Below are 18,189 nucleotides of genomic sequence, written 5' to 3' on the forward strand. Positions count from 1 at the left end.
GAATTAATATTGAAAAGTAATTTTTCCCGGGATAATGACAGGCATTAAAACGGTTTACATCTTCACATACTGCAGACGTAAACTCATGCACGTTAAGTCTTTGTCTCACAGCAGGAAACAGTATTTTCCTTAAAAAATGAACAAAAGACAAAAGTCTGTGAATATGTCAGTTATTGTTTTTTTTTATAAACTTCGTGCAATACAGTGTTTGAGTTTATCACACATTTAGATAAACCATAGTCATTTGTCTAGATATATCTATTCTCAACTACATACTATTCATATTGCCCACATAAATGCTGTCTGTGTGCAGTTTAGACAGACTTTTTTTTTTTTCTGAAACAAAATCAAACAAATTAAAAACATATAGAATCTGGAAGCATCTGGTTATTATTTAGTTTCTTCATTTCGTCATGTAGCAGGTGAATCCCAGGTTTCCACCTGGATCTGCAGTCGCTTGGGACAGTTTAGCAGAGCGGTGGGACGGTGGGGGAGTTCACATGTGTTTACATTCTCATCAGCATCAACAGCTCTCACTCGGGTGTCGGCAGTTTCATGGGAAGCACAGTGAAAAGACTATTTGGGGAGGTTTGGGAGTTTGTCTCTGTGAGGAAACTATTGTCAGAGATGTGATAAGGTAAAGAAAAACAAAAAAAAAAAAAAAAAAACTGACCAGATATGGATTGGCTTTAGGTTTCAAGTCTGATGGGAACTCAGCCGACAGGCGTCCGTCAATCTGAACCTGCTTCTTCCAAATGCTTGAGCTGTGGTCCCAAAAGAAGGTATCTATAGAGTTTACAAATATGCATAAATTACAATGTACATGTCGTTTTCCCCCCAAAGTTTCCTCTTTGTTTAAACCCTTTTAACCCACATAGATGTGTTTTGTTCTGTGACTGAAAATGATTATTTGCATGGGTCACGTTAGGGCTTTTTTTAATACAAAAAATGATGGATTTTTTTTTTCTCTCTCTCTCTTTTCAGGAAGCAATCTTTACCTGATTCTGTACATACGTTATTTTGCTTCTTTCTTCTTTTTTTTATCCCCTCCAACAGAGGTTTCCATTAATGCCCAAGAACAAACATCTTCAACACAATAAAGCTACAAGTACTAACTGCTAACACTGATTAGAATGGAAATAAGACAAACAGAGCCCCATAGAAAACCCGAACCTGCACTAACAATGGAAATTGTTGGCTGCCTCAGTTGCTCATATTATTGTTGCATTTCTTTTAGCATCAGTATTGGAAGACAATTTACAGTATTCACATCTGACTTCTTTTTTTTTTATAAAGGAACACTCTACATTATGGGAGTTAAAAAAATAAAACAGGCTCTCGTTCGCCAACAATTTGTGCACACTCATTCTTTAACACACGGCTACACACAGCTCACTGTCAGCTCTCAGTGGCTCTGCATGGATTCACAGTAAAAGTCATAAAGATCTAAAAAAAAAAAAAAAAAGAAACTTAGCGCAGAAGAACACAACACCATGAAAATCATTGTTTCATTCCAAACTAGTGTTTGCAAATACAACTAGCCTGTAATAACACCGAGAATAATCACAACAACAATTTACATTAATGATGCTCCGGTTAAATTAGCGATACTCTTGCACAGAAATTAGGTGAAGTGTTTTCATAGTAGCCCAAGGTTAATTGCATTTGATCATTAACAAAATAAATCATTTCTAGCACATCGAAATATCAAAATAGTTTATTTTGTGAAAGTTCATTGTTGTTGTTATTATCGTTCTGTTATTACTCTTCTTTTTTTTTGTTCTCAGTGAGATTGAGTCGACTAAATAACAGTGAACAAGGAGGAGAGTTATCTGCTGTCCTATTCTTTTATGTTCCCTCTTTCACTATCCCACCACCTTTCTTCTTCTTCTTACCTCCCTCCTCTACACAGGCGTTGTCTTCCTATTAAGGGTGTTAGAGTTGCTCTCCCTGTCTCCCTTCAGTCTGTCCAGAGTCCCCATCCCTCGCTCCCTGTCTACTGTGGACGACGTGAACGGCGGAGGAGCCACAGAGTTAGCCATCGGTGCGTTGGAGTTGGAAGTGTTAGAAGGGTTATGTGTCTTGAGTGAGGGCAGCGTGCCGCTCATCATGACTCCCCCTCCTCCGCCCCCATCTTTCGGAAAGCAGTTGTGGAGCTGGTAGAGTGTGGCCCTGTCCACGGTGCCGTACATGGGCGGCAGACCCGCCAGTTTGGGGTCGCGAGACAGCGTGTAGAGGGAGATGTCTCCTCCAGCCAGGGCCGTGTGCGAACGGGAGTGCGGGTTGGGCAGAGTGGAAACTGAGATGGGCCCCTGGGAGAGCAGCGCGGAGGGAGGCAGGCCGAAGTTCTTCCCTCCACCTCCCCCGACGGGCGAAGGGTCTCGGGAGCGGGACGGGTCGGTGGAGCGTGACGAGGAGCGCGAGCGACGGCGGAAGCGGTAGCTGGGCAGGCGCAGCATGGCGTGCGTCGTGCTTTTAAAGATGTCGGTGCGAGAGCGGCAGCGGAGCTCTTTGTTTTTCTCGATGTAGATGTTGACGGCCAGCACCCCAACCATCTCGGCCATGATGAAGGATAAGCCTCCAAAGTAAAAGGACCATCCGTAGGAATACTGCCATTTTTTGTCTTCATCTTTCTTAGGCGAGATGTCTCCTAGCGCAGCCGAAATGTAGACGATCACACCAATTATGTTACTCAGACCTGTAAGGGCAAGAACAATGTTCTAATTATAAACAATATCTCAATTAGTGATTACAATTAAATGTTAAAGAAAATGCATGAAAAGTATTTATAATGTGTAGGGAAGCGTCACTTGAAATACATTGTTTGTCTTCAAACATCAGGTTACAGGGGTCACAAGTTCACCAGGGAAACCCAGATATCTCTCTTTCCAGCTCATAATAAAGGATTTCAACATGTTTCCAGTTGTCTCTCCACTGGGTCTAGGTTCAATACTGGCGTCATCCCAGTTCAGCATGCCCAGAAAAACTCCACAGAGAGGCATCGGGTCCTTCTTGATCAAATGCCTGAACCATTTGAAAAGATTCTCTAGAGAAACATGAAGGATCCTTATTTCAGCCTCTTCTTCTTGGATTTCACTCTTTCCTCATAGGTGAGGGTTTGAGTATGCATTGCAAATTGAGAACCTTGCTAACCTATTAAATTCTTTGGCATCTCATGATGAATCTCGTCCTCCCGTTGTGCCCTTCAAACAGGGAGCATATTAAACACCTCAATGCCTTCAACCATGATTATGGAGTTGCTGTCACCCAAATCCTGTGACTCCACCTCCCCCTTGAAGGACCTGGTGACTAAATTGCAATCCTTGAAGTGTTCCCTCCAACACCTGGGTCAGCAGTTCTTCCCTAAACTGCACAGCGCCCGCAGTGATTCCCGCTGCTGCTTTCTGAAGGTTGAACAGTATTTTTAGAGCTTCCTTGATACCAACCAGTTCAGTTATGTCATTTTCCACGTCTTCTAAATGTCTTCTTGCTTTTGAAACTTTAGATAGCTTCTGACCACCCGAATCTGTCACGTGTTTCAGGAACGTCCAAAGAAACCAAGCCCTGAAGGTCTCCTTTCACAGTATTTAATTTTTCAGATAACATCTTAGGACCACTCAGATGAATTTACACACACATGCATGTATCACAAGTATGTAAACATTTCCTACAAGGTATCTATGCAATATTCATCTATTACCTGCAGCTACAAACAGGATTCCTGCCCCAAGGATGATGTTCCTTTTGCTTTTATAGAAACGACTAGCAGCGATGCAAACCCCACCCATCAGCAGCAGGATGGCACTAAGGATTGGGAAGATGTTGGAAGCCCTGACTACTCCTGAAAAAGAAAAGAGGAATGACAGTAAGCAACCAGCAAGATTAATATGACAAATAAATAGAAACAAATGTAAAGCACTTGTACTCATCAAATCTATTCAGAGTTGAAGAAACAAAGGTAACGTTTTGGCTTGTTCTTCAGGCTGATTTTGCCAATGTTATTGAAAATAATGATTACTGTGCTTGCAGGAGATTAATTAATTAGTTAAGAAACTGGTATGTTTATGATAGCCATCCTTTTTTATTGGTTACAGATCACAAAATGTATAATTTATAACCACTGTCATTTTATGTTTCAAAGTTTAGAGTATCGTGCAATATCAGTGGTAGAAAAAAGTTTATTTATTTGACTTCACTAGACATGCATGCCCAAAGACGTTGATGTAAATCACACATTTTTAATAAATATATCTATTCTTAAAGGCTACTACAAAAAATTAGGAAGACCCTTAAAAAAATCATGTGCCATGTAATGTAGCAAGCAATACAAAAATTTAAAAATGACTTAAAGAATATTCTACTGTCAGAGAGGACATAGTTTGCTTGATTCTACACATGCATTTGAATCAAAATGCTCCCATGTGGCTTCAAATCTTTCTTTAGGTTTGCTAACCACAAACACAAACACACACACATACACACATTAACACTCCTCTCTCATCTAGGACAACTAGGCCACTGGAGAGAAAATGCCACCTAAATGCCAGCAAAATGCCTCTGCAACATTGTAAACAGAGCACAGGCTTTATGCATGCACAGGCTCACATGTAGCATATCACAGAGCAGAAAGACATCACTGCAGGGCACTGAGTGCGAACTAGGGCACCCCATCTCACTGGCCTTCTACACACTGTCATATGTTTGTTTGTGTGTTTCTTTCGGACAATGTCGTGAGAGGAAAAAGCGATTTGAACCCCAATTTCTACACTTCGTGCTCTATCTGTTTTGCATATATCTGCATCATCATTCAGATCATACACTAACAATTTAGTGAAAACCACCTAATGACTGAAAATGGTCACGTTTGTTGCTTCACTCTGACAGGTAGCCTAAGCTGCTGTCACACTGTTACTTATTTTGCATTGCATGAAGGTGACACATGAATCTGAGCATGAATAAATGAAGGGGGATTTCTGAAATATCAACTCCTGACATGTTTTCAAAGTATGTGTTGCTTTTAACGTGTTCCCATTTTTAATACAGCATGTAGTCTAAGACCAAAGTGATGAAATGCCATTTTCTGCGATGTTGTCATGAAATTTACTTTTTATTTTTAAATAATATTTTTGGTCTACATATGAGAATGTGATGTAAGTATTTGACATGTATAAAGAATCTCCTGGTTCATCTGATCAGTCTGTGTGCGTTTTCCAATCACTAAATCCACCAAAACAGCAATACTCTTTAGTGTGGATGTTGTTATTAAGGGAAGAAGACTCAAATTGAGCTTTCAGTGCCAATGAGGAAAAATAAGCGGGAAAACACAAGTAAGAAGTAAGAAGTCATTTTTGAGGATATGCAAAGACATATCTGGGATTCACGTTGGTTGAGAGAGGACAGAAAATAACAGGAAGGCTAAATGGAATATATGAGATGCTGGATTTACACTGACCATAAAAATGTGCAAATTGGAATAAATTTCCTTACTGAAAACACATCAATTTTGAAAAAAAACAAACATGTTTTTAGAAAAAAAAAGTATTTTAACTAGAATGAGGTGGGTTTTTCAGCCTTGTCAAAATGCAATTGAAACACTTTTATTGCATCATGTAACTCAGGCCAATTTGCAGCAGCAGCACACTTATTTGTAGGTACTGGCCTCCAGGGACGATGTGCAATTGACTCCACCAGAGGTCAAACAGTTTGTCAAAAGCTGAGTTATTCAGAGTGTTGAATGCAGAACTCTTCCGTAAAATCGCAGACTACAATTTCTCAAAAATGCACCACAAGTAGCCATCCCAATCATAAGGGGCCTGTCACCTAATGTCTGAGTAAGACACAGATGTCTCTCCTTTGATGGCTGATGATGAGCACTAATGCTGCGGCTGAACACTTACATGAATATATCTCATGTAAGTGTCTGCATCCTCCGCCATCTTGATTTTGAATGAATTATTGCACGAACGTACTTATTCACATGTGATTTTAATTGCATGTCTTATTTACTGTAAACACAACAATTGCAAAATTGTGGTTTTTCGACATTAGCAAAATATCCAAAAAGTTTTGCGCATATTTGTAATGGAAACACAGCTAGAGTAGCTCTGATTTATTTTTTTGAACTCCACTCTTTTGAAAATACACACAGAGTGCAAGCCAGGCTATGTGTGCTAGCTATAAATGTGAGATGCTAAAGATAATTAGAAGAGTCCCCTGCAAAATCATTTTGTTATTGCTTTATAACAGTAAAACCCTGATTTACAGTTATTTATCCTGTTCTGATTCATGAGCATTGACTTACGTAGGACATACTCTGCTCCATCATGGTCAAAGTCCGCGTCCTCTGGGAAATGATTAATCTGAGAACACACTCCTCTCTTCACTCCTGGGAAATAAGAGAAGAAAAAGGGTGACCTGAGTCAACAAAACGCCCAAACTCATAACTACAGTCTTAACGATAGAAAACAACAGCAATCCTGAAGAACAATCTAAATGACGTGAAAACAGTGGTATCTTAATTTTTTTAAAAGTTTCTTCTCAATTCTCCACAGAATAGCAAACTTCAGCATATTGGGGGAATCACAAGCACTACTGGAGCTGCTTCTAGAAGCAAAAGGTGTTAGTGAAAACACAGAGTTTCATTCCTACGCATACGGAGACACACAGCCAGACAGATAACTACCCGCATCTTGCATGTAGACAGACAGACGGACGCATGATGATGAGAGCACAAAACTGTTGCTGATAGATGGATTGTGAAACAGATGAAATGTTGGAATGAAGAGACACAGACGGAAGGAGACGGAAAGATGTGAGATGAGATGATTTCTGTCTCATAGATCTTTTATTTCCTCTGGTTAGTCTGAAAAAAACAAAAAGCAGATGTAGGTACAAAGGAGTGGGAGGTCAGTGGGGTCACATTCTTGGATTCGGCCATAACAGCTTCAAGAGAACCATAAGCTGGACATGCAGCACCTTACATTTTACTATATTCTATTTTATTTTATCTTTATTTCACCGGGTTAGTCCAACTGAGGTCAAAGATCAATTTTACCAGGGAGACCTGGTCAAGACAGCAGTGGCACTGTTACAATAAAAACAAACAGCAAACATTCAAATTTGCTCACCATAAACACTCACACACAGACAATGTACTGTAATGAAACCGGCATATTTTTTAAACCCTTCAATAAAACCAGAGTTTGAAGTTGAAGCTTAGATTGTAAATTATCTGTGTGCCAAAAACCTGAAGCTTTCTTTTCTAGTTCAGTTCACAGTTTGGGACAATAGATTTTAGAACATCCATAGACCTGAGATTGTAACTTCTACATTTCCTTGTAAAGAAATAAGATAGATAAGAAGGCGTAGTATCCAGAATAGTTTCATACATAAACACATACCAAATGACTTAGCTGTTATACATGTAAAGACGTCCAGTTAATTTTAGACTAGAGTGCATAATGCGTAGGGAAACCACAGTTGGGAATAATAACCACTCCTCACAAATAAGGTCCCAGGGAACACACTATGTGAAGACAGTGGCTCAAAGCATCCATATGCAAAGCATCTTCATAGTCCAGGTAGAAAGGTTGTTTCCACCAGATTTTTTACAACATACTGAATATGGTCATTAAAAGTCAAATGGTCGTGATGTACTCTGTCCTCTCAAACCTACAGCTGGTCGTTGCTGAAGGTTTCTTCCTCTTAAAGGTGAGTTTTTCCTCTCTACTGTCGCTATGCATCCTCGGTAGGAGGGATTGCTGAAAAGTCAGCGACACAACGCAAGTGATTGTCTACTGTCGCTAGACGATGCAATCCGATGGGTTTCCTCAGATAGGAATGTCTGTATGATTGGATAGGAATTACTTTTTGTTTCGTAACATGCCTTGAGTTGACATGTTGGGAAGTGGCACCACATAAATAAACTGAATTGAACTTGTGTATTTGTAATTCTCACGGCCACATCTCTATCAGTAATCTGCAAATAAGAGAGAGTAGAGCAGTATGTCTCCGTCCACAGCATAATACTGCTGCCCACCCACAGACATAAATCTTTTAGAGCCAGCCTGTCCCGCATTTCCACCACAGCTACACCTCACTGCATCACTGCGCGACCACTGAGCATCTGTCTCTGATGAATACTCCACATACATCAAGGATACATGACCTCCAAGCTGTGCCAAAACACTGTCAGCTTTACTGCACCGCAACGCGAGCGAAAGGACTGAATGGAAGTTACGGAGAGGGGAATCAGGGGGGAAAGCAGGGAAAGTAGAATGAGACAAAGCATGAAGACGGAGGAAACTGGGAGAGTGGGGTAATGAAAGAAGAGGGTGGGGGTTGCTACTGCAGCAAAGCTGCAAGGGCTTGAGCTTATCTGTAATTGGCTGCTTTGCTATCAGGAAGCTTAGCAATGAGGACAAATTAGCTTTATACAATGACCAAGCTTGGAGATGCTTTAAAAAGAGAGCCAAGAGATTTTTTTTTTTTTAGGGGACCAGAAAGGCTTCCACCTCAACGTGGATGTCAGGAAAGGCACAGATCAGTCAGCTCACACACCCCTTCGACTGTGGCTCCTCCGCTGTTAACTCCATCCCAGCGTTTCAGTGTTGAGCACTAGCCAGGCACTCAAATGTATAATGAATTAGCAGCTTGTGCTGCTGTAACAAGCTGAAGATCGAGAGACGGATGCTGCCAGATTTTGTATCAACTGCCTCTTTCAAATCTGAAATCGATGAGAGAGCAGAGGCTTTTGTTTCAAAACAAGACTGAAACAAATGCAGCCTGAATCAAAGACAATGAGTAATGGATTATTTTTGAGAGGAGGTTACGCTTCAGTGTCATGTAATTAGAAAGCGATTATGCAAAAAATTGTTTTCTTGTTACTCTGGCACCGTGTAACAAACACGACTGAAAACTATATTCTATAATAATACTACTCTCTTCTAAGATGCTTCTGTGACACCCAGTTAATTGTAAAAAGAGTCCTAATCCCTTTGTGCAGAAACAAAGGACACTACAGGATTTTAAAAATACTTTTCAACATGAAATCGTATATATTGCAGAGAAATGTGAGGTTTCTAGATGTTACTCATAGGTTTAGAGATTTTTCTGTTTAGTAAAAGTAAAAAAAAAAAAACTGTTAGGGACATGTTTGAAGCATTTTTGGGGATAAACTTGAAAAACGTTTATTAATCCTTTTTAAATTGATTTTAGCTCTTCAAAATGTAATATCAGACAAAAATATATATATATAAATTAAAAAAAAAAACATTTTCATGTGATGATCTCATTTGTCAATCGAGACATCTTGGTCTCTTTTGAAACAGTAATTGTCCACTTTGGATAATCTGAAAAATGAAAAAGTCACAGAAATGCAAAAACAGAAGAAATCTGCAAATGGGCACATTGTGTCTAATGGTCGAATAATAGTTATCTTTAGATAATAGTTCAATTTATTCGTTCTAATTTATTTAAAGACAACAGAAGCTCATCATTTTTCTAGAGGTCTGGTTATAGGATTGCATGTAAAGCCGTCCTAAATAAAATATCTGCAGTTATGTTGCATCTCACAGTAATACCAGTTTCGTAGTCATCATCTTTCTAGTATTTTCAACACTAATTTTGCTTCAGAGGTTTGAATATGAACATTCGGATTGGATCCAATGAGACAGATGGCTTGTGGAAGAAGAAATGTACATTTTGTTCAGTCCTTAAAGATCCTAAAGGCAAAAGTTTTACTTCGATTTAGATTAAGTGCTAATTTGAAACCACGCACACATATTTATTTCTGAACAACCAAACATTGGATTGCACCTTTTGACATCAATTTTTTTTTTTTTTTTTTTCCCATACCTTCCAGGCAGCATATTCTCCACAGCCCCGAGTGGGTGAGTGCCCCAGGGTCCTTCTTGTCCTTGTTGTGGGGATCATCCTGCGTGATGTTGGCTGTGCTGTTGCAGATGAGGGCACGGGAATACAGCCAGTAGTCCGTCCCTATGGCCACCGTCATCAGGCCGAAGGCAGCGAATGCCCCCACGGTGGTGAGGAGGATCTGGATCCCCTTCTCACACACCATGCCTTTAGGAGAGGTGCAAAGTGAGGGAGGGGATGGAGAGAGCGGAGATTAAAAGACGCAGCCCGGGAACAGACAAGCATTTGTTGTGCAGGAGAGGATTTACAGTCATAGACACTGTAAAGTTAAGCTGGAAAAGCAGCGGGTAAGGTGATAAGCGGGAGGCTGATATGAGAAGTGCGATGATGAGACACGAAACGACAAGAGGTGGAGGCAGGTGTGGGAGGCGTGTGAGTGGCCCTCATGATGTGTCCTTGGAGGAGAGTTTAATGACTCTGCTGACTCTGCTTAACAAGACTGAATTGATGTGGAGCAGAGACGATCACACTCCCTTCCCCAGCTCAGTCTGCTGCATATTCATGAGCAGGACTCTGTTCTCAACCTCACAATCAGCAGAACAGGGGATGAATGCACAAACACATGCACGCCAGATTACACGTGTGATCACCTTGTACCAGCCGTTAACAAACCCGGCTTCTTTGCATGCACTTGCACAGGCAGCACCACGTAACCTGGTTACTGCATGCCGTACTGCCCTGTGCAAGCGTGCTTTAATTTGTAAAGTTGCTCACTATTACACTGGAGCCACTTCTTACTGATAAATCTGTTTGTTTGTTTTTTACTGCATGCAGATAAAAACCTGTGAGGAAAAAGACTGATCCCTACCTGACGGCGAGTTTCTATCCTTCGACTCAATTTTGAAATCTTTTTTCTCCTCGTCAGTGAAGAACTTGCTGCCCCCTCGATCCGGACAGCATCCATCGACTGTTTTCACCTGCTCCCCTCGCTCCTTCTTGCGCTTGTTTTTCCTCTTGTGCCTCTCTCACTTTTACCCCAGTGTCTTTTTTTTTCCTTTATTCTTTCTTTCCTGGAGGAAGTGAAGCTTGTGGGGGTTGTGGACAGCTACCCCACTCTGTCCGTCCTCCGTTAGCAGAAAATTAGCGGCGGAAAACCCATGGTCACCGCACCTCCTGTCTGTTGCTGCAAAAGAAACAGAACAAAAATATGAAGTTATTACTAATTATTTAAAATGTTCATTTGTATTTATGATCTAGCAGATGTACATGAAGTAATGATATAATTATCAATAAATAATGTACTAGGCATAGATCATTTCCCAGTGCAATGAAAGGAATAATAAAAGCAACCACCAAACATATTTTCTAAAAACTGTGTTAATTGCGTTGTGTTGATGTGAACTGCTTATCTTGTGATAATTAAAAATTGCGATGTTGTTGTCTATCAAGCCTACATACATATGTCCTCTACTACTGTTAGAAACCAGAGTCATTATGTAGCCACTTTTCTGTTTTGTTACCACGTCAGTCTTGCTTTTGTCCTGACTCAGTCTCAGTTTAGCTTCAAATACAAGCTGATGGGGTCAGTTAACGAAACCAGAAGCTGCAATCTCAGAGAGCTACAATCGGCCCAGAAGAACTTCAGCAGTTTTCGGTATCTTCTTTTTGAGTTTTGATGTCTGTAGTAATGATGGTATTACCACACGGTGGTTCGGCATTGTTGCCGATGCAGATTTTGACAAAAGTGAAGTGAAGAATCTGAGCTTAAAAGTTACCCTCAGTAGTCTAGTAAGGAACCAAAAAAGTGTGGCAGCATATTGTAAATGTTACACTCTTTTACCCAATATAGATGCAGTATATTTAAGGGAGTGCCTCATAACTGACATAGACTTTTCACAAAATCTACTTCATTCCTTCACGTTTTTCAACAAGTTTTCCTATCGGTCAAAACACATCAAAGCTGTAGCCATCCTACAGAAAGGTAAACTTCTGGTAGTTTTTGCCCCAAATTGTCTTTTTTTTTCCAGTTTCAGATCCTCCCTGTGGGTTATTTCAAACACTTGAACACACCACTTTGCACAAGACGACTGAGCTGCGACCACATTGCAACCTTGAGCATAGTGTCCTCAGCAAGACCTAGCTGGTCCTCTCAGGTGCTCTTTTCCCTTCAGTGCTGACTGAATTCCTGTGATTACCACAGAGAGACACGATGTGGGACTAGACACCAATAAAACATTCTCTCAGTGCATGCAAAAGCTACGCGTTTGCAATATTTTTTGGACCACTGGGAGAAAGTGCTTTAACCTTAAAACTTAGTCACAAAATTATTTTCCGGCTCCCAGCTTTTCTGTGAAACCATATTTGCACCCCGCTAAAGAGGGTAATTATAGCAAGGGCACTGTGACAGGCTAAAGTGAGAGTGACTTCAGAGCTTGTGCACAGCATCGAGTCTGAAAAGGGAGAGAGGACCAACCCGACGTTGTTACCATAGCAACCGTGAATTCCAAAGTTGGGATCAGCGGAGAGCCAAAGAGGGGAAACGAGATGGGCCGACGAGAGACGCAGAGAGGGAAAGGCAGAGAGGAGAGATGGAAATAAGACATAAAAGGGTGTATTTCCAGTCACAAACGGTTATTGACTCTGAAATCTAGCCAGACAAACCAGTACAGCAAAGCTGAGTCAGTAGAAAGGTCCACTGCCACTGCAGCCCAGATGCTACCAAAAGCACAACCAGAAAAAATTAATTAAATTTACAGTTAAGTGACCTCAGCTATAAAAGAAAAATACATTCATCCTTGTTTTTTTCTTAATACATCCAGATAAAGGATCCAAGGAAGCAGCACAGAGCATTCTACGAACACCGTTTAGCAGACATAATGCAGTTCAGTCGAGTCTTTGAATATTTAACGATGCAATATGGCACCGTGATCAAAATAGGTTACATCCTGTTTGCATTGTGAGACCCAAAGCAGAGAGCTGCCTCAGAGACAGAAGGAGAGCTGGAGTGATTTTTTTAATATGTATGTGTGTGCAGCCTTATCCTCTTCAGAGCATCCGAGGATGGGTCTAGTCCAATCTTATTGAATCCCAGCAATGTTTCCCTCAGCTCCGTATGTTAGCCTCGTATCGCTACGTTCAGGCTCCTCATTATGTAAACTGTCAAAGGACACCACTGCAGTGTGGCTTATTTATTACACACAGCATGTTTAAGCTGAGACACAGGAGCTATTTTGTGTCATAAAAAACATACTGAATTTTATAGGGGAAAAAATACATTCATTTCACTCCAATCACCAATGATATAATGTGTGTGTGTGTGTGTGTGCGTGCGTGCGTGCGTACGTGGTTCTGGCATTTAACAAATGACCTCAAGGATAACCTACTATGTTATTCCCCAAGGCAAAACCTCCCCTGAGTAGCAGATCATAATTGTTACTTAATTATCTGTAAATTGTTTTTTTCTCTCTTATAATTATGAAAAGAGGGGGATGACAGGGAGCGTTGGGAACAAGACCAGGGAGCAACAAGGCAAAAGTAAATGAGTGAATAAGTGAAAGGTTGTCAAATACTTTGTGTACAAGGCAAGGAGAAGGGCCTTGTACACATTGGGTATTCATGAAGGGTAGGAAATATACACATTTTAAGACAATATAGACCTAAATAAAAAAAAAACCAAAGCTTACATTGATCAACTATCAACCACTATGTGCAGTTCAGAGGTCTGTGTGCTTCTTCAAGCTGGTTTGACTTTTATTATAAGGAACTCAAACAAGACGTTTTACAGCAGCTTCAACATTTTTATATTTTTAAAATATTAAAATGTTAGGGTTAGGGGGGTAGGGTTAGGATTCCTGTGTGTGTTTTTTTAAAGTCATTTTTATACCCAAATACAATCCCTTGTTATAGTACACTTTTATGACAACAAAGGTGAAAAATCAAAACTTACTGGCTACTGTTAGACAAAGTCCATTATGTCCTCTTAGCTCAAATATGAAAAATAAAAATCCTGAAATGTCCCCAATGCTCCACCAAATTGTCTGCATAGTAGGGACAGTAATAAACTATTTATCTGCACATGTCTTTAGGTAGCAGAACTATGTGGTGATGCTGTAAGGGTACATAGAAATGCAGGTCAAGATGTTGATTTTAACCTTTTCAGGATATAAGAGTAAATATAAATATCGTCAGAGAGCAGAACTATGATCCAAAACGTTTTTGGACATTTTGTTGAATTACACACAAATAGTCCAATTTATACCCTTTCAATGCACTTGTTAACTTAAATTTAATTTCCAGCTTGAGTTAATAAGCCAGTATGTTATGTTTTGAAGAAGGACAGAGCAAGTTTGTGTGTTTTGAAGAACAAATACTCCATACTACAATCACGGCCCTCAGAGTGAGGCTGTTCATGGTAAGTCTGCATCACCCAGAGCAGCACAGGCCAGCCAGAGGCCTCTTAGTTGCAGCAGGACAACTGCAGCACCAAACACAGCAGCAGCCAAGCCAGTGGCCGCAGAGCCCATTACAGAGCAGGTGTTCACCTGTCAGAAAACCTCAGATATAATCACATCTACCTGCATGACTCATTCCCAGCACGACAGAATACCTTTGTTTTTGTAGAAGCCCACCCAATATGTTGTAGCTATAATACCGAAGCCATAAATCACAGAGCAGATTTGAGTCTTGTAGCAGCTGCTCCATTAGATATTCATTGCATAAATCAACCACCAAACTGCTTGTTGAATAAATGATGACAGCTGTAATAAGTTTTCCACACGTGGAAGGCCCTGGTCTTGTGTGAGAATCAGCATAACAAAGTGCCACCCCACTGACTAATACCAGCGAGGTTGAAGAGACGGGTCTTGTGTTGAAATATTAAAAGTCACATTTACAGCTAGTGGAAATGGCAAAGGGTTTTACTGATTCCTTAATTGAAAAGAAGAAAAAAAAAATGCTCCAGGCCTACTTAAGATGAAAGTTTCTAAAAATAAAAACAGTGCATTCTATTCTGAGATGGCAGCAGAGGGAGCATTTGCAAAAAACACACAAACATCCAAGTCATTCTGAGCAGAAATTATTTCTGTTCTCTTGTTGCACACCTGAGCTCTCTGCTGAAATGTAATAGTATTAATATTATTGGAACGCCCGTATCTATGTCAGCAGAAACGATGCACATGTGCAGGTGCACAGAACACGATCCGCAAGCGAGGAAATCTTTTGGCATGTAAGCACACACACAGGCTTAAGCCCCCACAACTGTCAAAATGATAAAGAAATCCTAAAATAGGTCATTTTTTCAAAGCAGCTTCAAAGAACAGCTGAGCAGCCATTAAGCCAGAATGAAAAGTCCACTAGGTCCTCAGACTGCATGTAACCCAGGGTTCCTACAGTCTTAGCAGATCTGCCAGAGAAAGTAACACCTTGGTCTAAAAGGTTCCCAAAATAAAGCCTGTCAGAATAACTCTATGCTTATGAACCCATAAACCTGTGCTTTAAAAATAGACATATTAGCAATCATGCATGCAAAGTACCTTCACTATTTTGCTATCTGTTGCAAGATGACCCATCAAATGTGAAGAATTTATACAGAAGGAAAAATTAGAATTGAAACAAATGTTACATCCTCTGCAGCAGTGTCCAATGTTTTCTTTATTTGCTTAAAAACAATAAATTTACTTATGATTTTGTCATTCTTACCTGCTCTTCAAAAAAACAACATAAGAAATAGAACATAAAAATACAAGTAATATAATAATTGTAGATCTGAAATTGAAAGAGTCATGCACGTTTGCCTTAAAAGGAACATGTGGACAATGAAATCCCAAAATTCAGTGTCTCAGAATATTAGGATACTAGATGAGACAATTAAAAATTGAACAGAAATGTCAGGCTTTTGAAAAGGATGTTCATGTCTATGCGCTCTATTGAGCATGAATTACTGCATCAATGCAGCGTGGTACGGAAACAATCAGCCTGTGGTTCTCCTGAAGTGTAAAGGAAGCCCAGGTTACTTCAGGTAATCTGCAATGTTGGGTCTGGAGTCTCTCATCTGCCTTTTGACAAAAGTATTTAGATCAGTCAAACAGAGTATCATAATTGTCGATGAAGCAGCTTTTAGTATACAGGTGCTGGTCATAAAATTAGAATATTGTGATAAAGTTCATTATTTTCCATAATGTCATGATAAAAATTAAACTGTCATATATTTTAGATTCATTGCACACCAACTGAAATATTTCAGGTCTTTTATTGTTTTAATTTTGATGATTTTGGCAAACAGCTCATGAAAACCCAAAATCCCTGTCTCAAAAAATTAGAATATTATGAAAAGGTTCTCTGAACGAGCAATAAAAATAATCATCTGAATCAACAAAGTAACTCTAAACACCTGAAAAAGATTCCTGAGGCCTTTAAAAACTCCCAACCTGGTTCATTACTCAAAACCGCAATCATGGGTCAGATTGCTGACCTGACTGCTGTCCAGAAGGCCATCACTGACATCCTCAAGCAAGAGGGTGAGAAACAGAAAGAAATTTCTGAACGAATCGGCTGTTTGCAGAGTGTTATATCAAGGCACCTCAGTGGGAAGTCAGTAGGAAGGAAAAAGTGTGGCAGAAAACGCTGCACAACGAGAAGAGGTGACCGGACCCTGAGGAAGATTGTGGAGAAGGGCCGATTCCAGACCAAATTAAATTTTCATCTCCATAAAACTTTTCAGCAGATGGAAGCATGAAGTGCTCCAAAATCTCCTGATAGCTGTTGCATTGATCCTGCCCTTGATAAAACCCAGTGGACCAACACCAGCAGCTGACATGGCACCGAGACCATCACTGACTGTGGGTACTTGACACTGGACTTCTGGCATTTTGGCATTTCCTTCTCCCCAGTCTTCCTCCAGAGTCTGGCACTTTGATTTCCGAATGACATGCAAAGTTTGCTTTCATCCAAAAAAAGTACTTTGGACCACTGAACAACAGTGGTCCAAAGTGCTGCTTCTCTGTAGCCCAGGTCAGGCGCTTCTGCTGCTGTTTCTGGTTCAAAAGTGGCTTGACCTTTGACCTGGGGAATGCGGCACCTGTAGCCCATTTCCTGCACACGCCTGTGCACAGTGGCTCTGGATGTTTCTACTCCAGACTCAGTCCACTGCTTCCCCCAAGGTCTGGAATCGGCCCTTCTCCACAATCTTCCTCAGGGTCCGGTCACCTCTTCTCGTTGTGTAGCGTTTTCTGCCACACTTTTTCCTTCCTACTGACTTCCCACTGAGGTGCCTTGATATAACACTCTGCAAACAGCCGATTCGTTCAGAAATTTCTTTCTGTTTCTCACCCTCTTGCTTGAGGATGTCAGTGATGGCCTTCTGGACAGCAGTCAGGTCAGTAATCTGACCCATGATTGTGGTTTTGAGTAATGAACCAGGCTGGGAGTTTTTAAAGGCCTCAGGAATCTTTTTCAGGTGTTTAGAGTTACTTTGTTGATTCAGATGATTATTTTTATTGCTCGTTCAGAGAACCTTTTCATAATATTCTAATTTTTTGAGACAGGGATTTTGGGTTTTCATGAGCTGTTTGCCAAAATCATCAAAATTAAAACAATAAAAGACCTGAAATATTTCAGTTGGTGTGCAATGAATCTAAAATATATGACAATTTAATTTTTATCATGACATTATGGAAAATAATGAACTTTATCACAATATTCTAATTTTATGACCAGCACCTGTAGTTGACTAAGTCCTGTTATTAAATGAGCATCTCTGTAAGATTTGTCAGCAGATGCAGGCATGAAGTGCTCTTAATTTTTCTGATAGAAGGCAGTGCTGACAGAGTACTTCAGAAAACACAATGGACCTACACCATCATATACCAGCAAATGTCATCAATAACTGTAGGAACTTCTCACTGGACTTCAAACAACATTGATGGTATGGTTTTCTACTCTTCCTCCAGACTCTGGGATTTTGACTTACAAATGAAATGCAAACTTTCCTCTCATCTGAAAAGAGGACTGTGGAAAAGTCCAGTTCTTTTTCTCCTTTCCCCAGGTGAAACTGTTCTTAAGTTGTCTCCGGTTCAGGAGTGACTTGACAAGAGGAATGCAACATCTGTGGGATTCCTCTCTGAGTAACGGCTCCTGATGTGCTGACTACAGCTTCAGTTCTCCTAGTGAAGCTTCCCCAAATATTGGAGTAGCTTTTGCTTGACAATCCTCTTAAGAATGTGATTATTCTTTTTGCTGGTGAAACTTTTTTTCTTCCACTAAACCTTCTATGAAGATGCTTGGATGCAGCAATCTGAGTACAACCAGCTTCCTCAGCAA

The 18,189-nt window shown here is 40.3% G+C and overlaps 1 protein-coding gene across 1 annotated transcript; it reads right to left on the reverse strand.

Annotated features, from left to right (window-relative positions):
* Positions 1–1,702: 1,702 nt before the first annotated feature.
* On the reverse strand, positions 1,703–10,893 carry cacng8b (calcium channel, voltage-dependent, gamma subunit 8b). The gene is made up of 5 exons (XM_014984897.2): positions 10,742–10,893; positions 9,856–10,080; positions 6,302–6,385; positions 3,701–3,841; positions 1,703–2,698 (listed from the first exon to the last, which is right to left on the reverse strand). The coding sequence occupies exons 2-5, from the start codon at positions 10,076–10,078 to the stop codon at positions 1,905–1,907; spliced, it is 1,242 nt and encodes a 413-aa protein (XP_014840383.2). The 5' UTR covers positions 10,079–10,080; positions 10,742–10,893; the 3' UTR covers positions 1,703–1,904.
* Between the last annotated feature and the right edge of the window lie 7,296 nt (positions 10,894–18,189).

Source organism: Poecilia mexicana, unplaced genomic scaffold (assembly GCF_051168715.1).
Source record: "Poecilia mexicana isolate PSO_F unplaced genomic scaffold, ASM5116871v1 scaffold_16, whole genome shotgun sequence".
NCBI lineage: Eukaryota > Metazoa > Chordata > Actinopteri > Cyprinodontiformes > Poeciliidae > Poecilia > Poecilia mexicana.

Bases quoted from the DNA above. Each gene is read 5' to 3' on its own strand.
- cacng8b (XM_014984897.2), bottom strand. From the start codon at position 10,078: ATGGTGTGTGAGAAGGGGATCCAGATCCTCCTCACCACCGTGGGGGCA. The intron at 3,842-6,301 runs GTAAGTCAATGC...TTTCTTTTTCAG, and splicing joins TGGAGCAGAGTATGTCCTAC to GAGTAGTCAGGGCTTCCAAC. The intron at 2,699-3,700 runs GTAATAGATGAA...TTGCCCTTACAG, and splicing joins AATCCTGTTTGTAGCTGCAG to GTCTGAGTAACATAATTGGT.